The sequence below is a fragment of the Danio aesculapii genome, chromosome 15 (assembly GCF_903798145.1).
Source record: "Danio aesculapii chromosome 15, fDanAes4.1, whole genome shotgun sequence".
NCBI lineage: Eukaryota > Metazoa > Chordata > Actinopteri > Cypriniformes > Danionidae > Danio > Danio aesculapii.
The window spans coordinates 32,999,728-33,009,816 of NC_079449.1; the positions used below are offsets into that span (position 1 = coordinate 32,999,728).

Sequence of the window (10,089 nt, forward strand, 5' to 3'; positions counted from 1 at the left end):
ACTGTAATGTCGAAGTCCCCCTCCTGAAATGCCAATACAGTCTGATTCTCACCACTAACAGCATGATCGACGTCCTTCAGTTGAATCGAGTACAGGTCTAGATGGTAAATAAACCAATAAACAAATTAGGAAGAATTTTAAATATCGCCACTACATGTGTCAATGGATCCATATAAATACTCTTGGTTGACTTACAGTAAATAGGTAAGGTGATTGTCCTAGTGCTTGTGAAAGGGAAAAACATGTAGCCAAAAATGCAAGACATATTTTCTCCTTCATAAGGATCTGATGGGAACCGATATGAACTGACAACCGAGTCTGATTCTGAGATGTCTCTCTGTAAAAGCGGTGAGTTTCTAAATTCAGGAAGTTTCCATGTGATATTGGGATGTGGTCTGCCGCCTGTCGCTCTACAGATGACCTCCTGAAAGTCTTCTCCTCCTTCTTGGATCAGGACGGTCTCCATGCTCACAACTGGAGAATCTGTTAAAAACATGAAAAATGCCAAAAAGAACAGGGGAAGTTCATTTTAACACACTATTCTTCTGTGGGGAAGCGAGAAGAGTGTGATCTTAAGGTTAAACAAGCTGACTTTTGAGTTCACCACAGTTTAATCAGCTGTTCTGTCTGTTTACAAAGCTGCTGGAGATGCTAACTATAGCTCCAACAAGGACACTGGTCTTAGTCATGATACAAGAAGGGTGAATTCACTTAACAGTTGGGTGAAATCTGCGTGCAGTATTTCAGTGCAAAACCACTTGTATTCTAGTTTTGCTTGGCTAAATGGTAAGCCCTAAATGCATGGAAATGGCCTAGTTAACTTGTGTTCAACAGTTATGTGTAAAACCTACTATTTTTAGACATGGCATTTATAGATTGTGTACACAAAGGTTACAAGCCAAAAATCTGTTTCAGTTAACGTGACGTAAAATTTAATAATAAAGGTAGAACAGAATTTAAACTGGGGATATATTAGGTGATAGGGGAGCATTTTAGCATGTTTAGTGACACAGAATCTCACTGTATGCTACATTGCATGCTAAATTCTTGACTAAAGACACTAATTTACATTTTTATAATTGAGCAAATTATGAAGTACAGCATTAAAACTGGGCATATATTTAAATGTGACAACTTTCAACATTTAAAAAAAAATTGTGTTTCTAAAACTCACTGCATGCTAGATTGTATGCCAAATTTTTAATTAAAGACATTTATCTACATTTTTGATCAACTATGGCTAAAATAATTGAACAAATGATGAAGTACAGCATTTAAACTGGTCATGTATTTAGATGTGTGACAATTTTCAGCATTTTAAAAGCATTTCACATGCCTGAAACTCACTGTATGCTACATCGAACGCTAAATTCTTAATTAAAGATATTAATCTACATTTTTGATGAACAACGGCTAAAATAATTGAACAAATTATGAGATAAAGCATTTAAACTGCGCATATATTAAGATATGTGACAACTTTTAGCATTTAAAAGTGATTTATATGCCTGAAACTAACTGTGTGCTAGAGTGTATGCTAAATTCTCAAAGACATTAATATACATTTTTGATCAACTATGGCTAAAATAATTGAACAATTGATGAAGTACAGTGTTTAAACTGGACATATATTAAGACGTATGACAACTTTCAGCATTTTAAAAGTGTTTCACGTGCCTGAAACTCACTATCTGCTAGATTGTGTGCTAAATTCTTAAAGATATTTATCTACTTTTTTGATCAACTATGGCTAAAATAATTGAACTAATGATGAAGTACAGCATTTGAATGGCGAATTTCACGTGCCTGAATCTCACTGTATGCCACATTGTATGCTTAATTCTTAATTAAAGATATTAATGTGCAATTTTGATGGCTAAAAAATTGAACAAATGATGAAGTAAAGCATTTAAACTGGTCATATAGTAAGATAGGTGACAACTTTCATCAATTTACATGCCTGAAACTCACTATATGCTAGATTGTATGCTAAATTCTTGATTAAAGACATTAACCTACATTATTTACCAACTATGGCTAAAATAATTAAGCAAATTAGAAAGTACAGTATTTAAACTGGACATATATTAAGATATGTGACAACTTTCAGCATTTTAAAAGCATTTCACATGCCTGAAACTTACTTTATGCTAAATTGCTTGCTAAATTCCCAATTAAAGACATTTATTTACTTTTTGAGCAACTATGGCTAAAATAATTGATCAAATTATGAAGTACAGCATTTAAGCTGGGCATATATCAAGATGTGGGATAATTTTAGCATTTTAAGTGTTTCACGCGCCTGAATCTCACTTCATGCTACATTGTATGCTAAATCCTTAATTGAAGATAATGTACATTTTGGATCAACTATGGCCTTAATAATTGAACAAATGATGAAGTACAGCATTTAAACTGGGCATATGTTAGGATGGGTGACAACTTTCAGTATTTTAAAAGCGTTTCAGGTGCTTGAAACTCACTATATACTAGATTGTATGCTAAATTCTTAATTAAAGACATTAATTTACATAGTTTGAAAAATAATTGAACAATTTATGAAGTACAGCATTTAAACTGCCAGAACTGTTTTTGTGAACCAATTGCTAAAACAAAAAGGAATAAAATGCTTAGCAGTTTGTTTTTTAAATTGTTTTGTAATAACCTTGTGAAAAAAACAACAGAGCCATTGACTTTTTTCAGTTGTGTAAAAAGAACATGCTCAGTACTGTGGCTTCAGAGTGTTTGTGGTCAGAGAGCTGCTGCAAATATGGTAGTACCACAAGAAACATGTGCAACATTGGTGCGAAGAGTAAACAATAAGAGAACACCAATGGCATTTCTCAGTTCTGCTTTTTTTCCTTCTGTTTCTGAAACATTCTCGCTTTTATGAATAGCGATTAAAGAACAGAACTTACCAAATGTGTCAACCTCAATGCTGACTCTTTTAGGCTCAGTAAACGCTGGATGCTCCACCACACAGGTAACGGTGCTCTCATTATTCATAATCAGGGGGAAGTGAAGTACGCTGACTGAACTGTTCGTGCCATTGGGATGAATTGCATTAGTGGTGTTCGTGGAGAAGATGTCATCTCTTGGAAGGACACCAGCGATCTCCCATCTAATCACAGCCTCAGGTTTGGCACCGGAGGCTGAACAAGTGACAGCATGGTAGATGGACCTGTTCACAACTTCCTCCTTCACAGTTATGTCAATTTCAGGCCGAGCTTAGAAAAAACATACAATAAAGGTAAGTTTTGGATTACTGTATCACTCAAAAATTAAATCTTTTTTATTGATTATTTTCTCTCTGTTCATGTCATTTCACATCTGTACTGTTTTTTCTTTTTATTGTTATTGTTGTTACATTAGAAGGCATTTTGAAAGGAACAGTACAACTTCCTGAAATGCGTCACATCTAAATTCACTGAAAATTGTACAAAATAGCAAAAAAAAAGATTTAATAAAAAATCGATCATGGAACAATGTTATTAAAACAGATTGTAAACTTCCTGAAATAAAGTCACTGAAAATCTGACAAAATCGCAAAAAAAGAAAAGAAAAAAAATTGATCATGGAACATTGTTATTAAAACTGATTGTAAACTTCCTGAAATGTGCCATGTCTAAATTTACTGAAAATCAGACAAAAATCACAAAAAAAAAAAATGGATCATGGAACAATGTTAATAAAACAGATAGTAAATTTCCTGAAATGCATCACGTCTAAATTTACTAAAAATTTGACTAAATAAAAAAAAATTGATCATGGAATAATGTTAATAACACAGATTATAAACTTCCTGAAATAAAGTTGCTGAAAATCTGACAAAATCGCAATTAAAAAAAAGTCGATCATAGAACATTGTTATTAAAACTGATTGTAAACTTTCTGAAATGCGTCACGTCTAAATTCACTGAAAATCTGGCAAAAATTGCAACAAATCGATTATGGAACAATGTTAATAGAACAGATTGTAAACTTCTTGCAATGCGTCATGTCTTAATTTACTGAAAATCTGGAAAAAAAAATTAAAATCACAAACAATCGATCATTGAACAATATTACTAAAACAGATTGTAAACTTTCTGAAATGCATCGCATCTAAATTGACAAAAAAACTGAAAAAAATCTATTTCGACTAAAGTTTATTTATTTATTTTTGTTGCATGTGTTTTTTCTTTTGTCCTGCCTACTTGTGTTCTTTTTTGTTATCCCATAGGCTCCAATTTTAATGTGGCCCAGGCTCTGATTGGCTGCTGGTGGCGGATAGCTATAAAACGGAACTTCCGGCAGAGTTCGAGGACCTCATTTTTGGTGCGACGGTTGCTGGGAGTGGATAGCTCCTGGATTTCCCCACCCCTCCAGTTGACGACCAAACTTTATTCTTGTCGAATGTTGTATGCTTTTTGAGAGCTTGTAGGGGTGGCCTGCCTATTTATTTTGATTACTTTTGACTTTGTTTATATTCAGGAAGGAAGGCAAGCTTCTGGTATTTTTACTTTAAGACTTACAGGTTATTTAGTTTATTTACATTGCAAATTCTTTTGTTTGTTATATTACCACCACCCACAACATTATTTTGTTTATTATGCCCATGTTGTTTTCCCCTAGACTTGTGGCGTAATAATCGTCCAAAAAATTTATAATGGAACAATGTTAATAAAACAGACACATAACATAATATTTACCTCACTAATGCTATTTAGTGTCAAAAATGTGTTATAGCATGAAGGAAGACAATATAGAGAGTACCATTTCATTCAATATATATTGTATACTGCACAATATTTCATTTTAGCATCAATATCGTAATGTGCAGTAATCACACCATAGGATTGTGATTAAACAAAAAAGTTCAGAACTAATTTAACCCTAAAAGAGTGAAAGACTTTTTAGGGTCTGTGAATATGATTTCAAGAGAATTGGGCATTAGAAATTATAAAAGAAATTGTAAACAAAGAATAAATAAAGATTAATTGTATTTAATTATTTCTATAATGAAGACTATAGTAGTCAACATTTAAGGCGGATCGAAAATGTCAATTTTTCAATATCATGTATGTATATATTCAGTCTCCATTCATACTCACCAATAACACTGAGAGTCATAGTGCCCTTGGTTTCATCCTCTTCAGAGTTAAAAACACAGGTGTATTCTCCTTCTTGATCGAGACTTGTCACGTTCATCCTCACAGTGAGGTTAGTAGCTGATGTCGGAATATCGAAGTTTTCTCGTTTATAACCGTTCATAAAGTTGTAGCCTGCCATTTTCTTTGCTTTCATGGTTGAATCCAGACGGTTCCAGGAGGAGAACATGATTTGACTTTGTCCGGTGTACAAACAATGCAGGTAGACCTCCTCTCCCAATATCCCTGTCACCGTTTGGTTGAGAACCAAGTCTCTGGCCTCCACATCTATAAAACCAGAGAGGATGTTTATTACACAGATATTTAAGGAGTGCCATCTGATATTTTCTTTCTCAACCTACTTTTTATATTCAGTTATTTCATGTTAAAGGCAATTAAAAGAACCCATCAAAAGTCATACAAATGGAATTACGGAACATACACACAAGAGCCTGAAAAAATGCAGAGAAAATTTTAAATGACCCTAGAAGTTTTTGCATCTAAATATTCATATTTTGACTGAGTCCTTTACAGTAATTATTATAGTAAAAAAAAATATTAAACATCTTATTTACTGTACATTCACATTCCCCTGTTGACCATAATGCCACTTGGCACGCTTAACATTGATAGATTTGTTCATTCAAGATCAGGTGGTCAACAAAAGAATTTCGCAAGATGTCCGTTTTGTACTCTCAAAAATATTTGCAAGACCAATCTTTAAGGTCATTTATGTAACCAAGACTATATTAAAGGCCTAGATATACATCGCCAAATCAAATATGGAGGTAGTGTGACACCAATACTTCAAATTTGAGTTGAGTTTACTTCAAAAGTTTGCCAAACAATTTGCCAAACAAACCCACACAGCAAAATTTGTCTGGCCCAGCTCTGGCCCACAAAATCAGCTTTTGCTTGGGCCATGCCCCCACCGTGAATTATGATACATGACTGGACCAAGTCTGACTTCCAGACAAGGGCTAAACATGGACCATATCTGAGCCAAGTATCAGCCAAGTTAATTCTCGAAACAACCTGAATGGTAGATTTTTTTTCCCTACTCAAAAATAATGAAAATGTATTTTAAATGTGGGTCAAGATAGGTCAAACTTACATGGCCCACATATCACTTTTAGAAAAAATCTGGGCCAATTACATTTGACTTCTGGCTTATGTTTTGTGTGCCGCCCTAAAGACGGTGCCACCTCAGCCAAACCGGGCCATGTTTGGCCCACATGCTGTATGCCAGTGCTGTATAAATGCCTGCTGTGCCAGCTTTATGCCAAATCTGGGCCAGAATTTTTTGCTATCTGCAAAAACCTGCTACCTGCTACCTGAACTGTTTGTTAACAAAACTCTTCGAACTGCCTTTGGTCAGTGGAGATTATATATATAATATGTGGGTGTTGCTTTGTGGCTCCACTTTCTTTGGTGTGGAAATATCCTCTGGTTCATTTCCTATGTTCTGTCCATCAGGGTCGACATCCATGAGTAAAACAATCAACACTGAAGAGCTGCTTAATAGTAAAAGTTGTGTCATTTTAACCCATGTTGAAATCCCAATTGCACCTTTGGTGTTCCCATCGAAAATGGCTGACCTTTCATAAGATAGGCATAAATTGCTTGTTATGGTATGTTATCACTAAATATTGGATTCAATCTTTTTGTAAACTCGTTTGTATTTTCAGTTAGGCCAGATTTCTTTTTGAAACTGACTGTTCATAGCATACCTGCCAACACCCCCGTTTTTCCTGGGAGTCTCCCATATTTCAGACCCATCTCCCGTTTTGTAATTTTTCCCGGAATTTCACCCCCTTCCCCTGGTCCTCAGTTATTTGGTACAATCTATAACACCCCCAGATTGCAGAAGTAGGTGCATAGGACAGACCAGGCACCGCATACTGGACACAGATACACCCACATCATGGTGCACCCAACCCCCCACCCCACGGATTTTCAGAGACAAATGTTGGCAGGTATGGGCTTAATCGTTTAGTACTAAGCCAGTAGGCCTCATTGATTTGAACTTTTAAATCATAAAGAACCGTTTCATCTGCAAAAATTGAAATATTTCACTCACCCTAATGAGGTTTTAAACCTAAATTACCTTATTTCTTTTGCAAGGTAAAATAAGATATTTTAAAATGTCCTGGCTGCTCTTTTCCATATTATAAAAGATTAGGCCTGTCGAGCTCCAAAAATAACCAAAGCACTTTAAAATGTCAGACATTTATGTGATATACTGTAACTTATACTGTAAGAGGTGGCTAAAATTTATGTCATATTGTCTTCTTAGGGCATTTCCTTTTTGCATCCTGTACCCACTCATTGTTATAGAAAGCAGCAATCAGAACACAATACAAAGCTATGGTTGAAATGACAAGAAGGTTACAAGTGAAGACAATATTTTATGGGGACCATTCACAACTTATCACTATTAAAACAAATCTATAATTGCCTTAAAGTGCATTGCATACATATAGAAAATCTTTAAAATGTTGATTGAATCTGCACAAGGCAACAAAAGTGACATCACACGCATGGTGCACAGAGTCTGTGGTGGAAATTGAGTTGCTTCGCACGAGAGGAAGCAGATGTTTTGGGTTTTTCAATCATGTGACAAGACTTTCCTACACAGGCCTTCAACACACATGTTGCGTGCTGCTGTAAACCACACACATACCACACTACCTGATTCATAGTCATTTAACTGATTACATGCGAAAACAACTCCATGTTCAAATCACAGCTGCTCAAAGCGTCATCGCTGCACTGATTGGGTACGCTTACGAAACAAGACTGGTACACGCATCACAAAAAAAAAAACTATCTAGAAATAAATACCAATTCATGTATGCAAAAATATATGTAAATAAAATGCATATGCAATAAATTACCTTATCATATATATCATATATTAATACATTATCATTTTATATATATATATGTGCAAACACATATATAAATAAATAACAAAGAATAATACATTTAATAATAATAATAATAATAATAATAATAATAATAATAATAATAATTTGCATTACTACTGTATTTCTAATTAACAATTTAAACCGGATTTGTCTTTTCTTCTCTCCCCTTCTCTCTCACTCTTTCCAAGAGTTAAAATGTCTTTTTCACCATTTTTTTTCTAGGGGTCAATATTTTTCAGTACTAACAAACAAATACAGAAATAAAGAATTTATTGTTTTCATGCCTCAGCATTTAATTGGTTTCAGAATGAAAAGGTTATGTGGTTAAATGTTTCTTTCAACAAAAAAGGATGTCTGCTCAAAAGACAGTGGAAATGCCTACAGCAGAATATGTGAAGAATGTTCATTGCATGCAGCTTTTCTCAATAAGCAATATGATAATCATCACATACTCAAAACTGTTCCACAATAACAACTACAGCTATTTAAAAAACTGTCATTCCCTCCCTCAGTATAAGCATTTTGACACTACCCCAGAAATAATGCACAGCTTGTGTCTACCATGTGCTAATAATTTACATTACTCCATCCAGAATGTGTGTTCATACACCAAGCCAACCAGAAAACATGCAAGCCATTGAAAAAAGGGCAGAAAACACAAATCAGCATTGACACAAGCTGCTCAAATGAAGCCCAAGCTGATTAAACCTGAGATGAACCTACCTTGCATTTTCATGCTGAGAGATAGTTTTAGAGCCATTCCTAAAATAAAAAATATTGGCAGGCCCATGCTGAAGTCATTAAAGGAGGCAAGTGGAGCAAAAAACTACTTGAATGTATCTGCCAGTGTGTGTGTGTGTGTGTGCGTGTGTGTGTGGTTGAAGCTGTTAGACTGTGGGGCTGAAAAGGTCATACTCAGCTGCCTGTGTGTGTGTACTTTGTGTTCCTTAACCCAAACCCCAAAATAGTCAAGCTTTGAATAACCCACAAGCATCTTGTCTCCACTATATGTTTAAATCATTACTTAAAAATTCTCACACCCATTTATTATGACATTGCACCTTTTTCTTTGTTTGTTTTGCTGCGGCAATTTGAGTTTAAAAGGATACAATTTACATACTCCAAATGTTTGAACCAAAGTTTTAGCATCATACATTCCACTAGTAATATGTGTTAAAGACACATCTTTTTGGACAAGCTTAATTAAGCTTAATTAACTGTAAGGTGAGCTGGTTTTACATTCCGTGTTATTTGAACATGGATTTTAACCTGTTTTAATATATGTTTTCTTTTACTGTAAAGCTTCTTATCTGTGAAAGGAGCTATATAAATACATTTTTACTCGGCTTTACTTACACTGGAGTGGTTTAAAAGTGTTTAAAATGGTCACATTTAAATAGATATGCCAAATGAAAAAACTTCTTGAACTAAAGTTTAGGAATAATACACTGGATTGGTCACATCAAATCAGTAAAATGTTATTAAACTAGATTTAAAATAACAGTTTGATTCACTGAAACACCAACAGCACTTTCAGCTCTATAGCTAAAACCAACCTCTCACATTTGTCAGTTTGTCGGTTACCATACTTAGTCATAACTGCTAGATTAAAAGGAAATTCACTCCAAAATTACAATCATTTCATCATTTACTCTCCCTCATGTGGTTTCTTTCTTATGTTGAACACAAAAGAAGATATTTTGAAAAGAAAATGTCAGTGAGAACCATCAACCAGCATTCTTCAAAATATCTTCTTGTGTTCACCAGAAGAAACTCTTAAACACGTGAAGGATGGGTAAATGGTGACATATTTAATTTTTTTGGTGAACTATCCCTTTATATAGTTCAGTTGGAGTTACATAAATGCTAATTCCTATTGTAAACTAGCAGTCAAAACGTTTTAGCCTTGTCACCAAATCTAACCGCTCGCATTTGCTTACAACTGTCAGTTTGTCGGTTATCATATTTAGTCATAAAGAAACGATACAGAATGGAGGTCACCGTGTAGGAAACGACGCTAAACTGTCGAC

The 10,089-nt window shown here is 34.6% G+C and overlaps 1 protein-coding gene across 1 annotated transcript in view; it reads right to left on the reverse strand.

Annotated features, from left to right (window-relative positions):
* Nucleotides 1–8,937, reverse strand: part of si:ch211-149e23.4 (uncharacterized) — a 23,807-nt gene extending 14,870 nt beyond the window's left edge. Inside the window, exons 1-5 of the mRNA XM_056473457.1 lie at nucleotides 8,783–8,937; nucleotides 5,094–5,417; nucleotides 2,919–3,227; nucleotides 196–483; nucleotides 1–97 (exon numbers count right to left, since the gene is read on the reverse strand). The exon at nucleotides 1–97 is cut by the window's left edge and continues 51 nt beyond it. Coding sequence (XP_056329432.1) covers nucleotides 1–97; nucleotides 196–483; nucleotides 2,919–3,227; nucleotides 5,094–5,417; nucleotides 8,783–8,849 — 1,085 coding nt within the window. The 5' untranslated portion in view covers nucleotides 8,850–8,937. The remainder of the gene's footprint in view (nucleotides 98–195; nucleotides 484–2,918; nucleotides 3,228–5,093; nucleotides 5,418–8,782) is intronic.
* Between the last annotated feature and the right edge of the window lie 1,152 nt (nucleotides 8,938–10,089).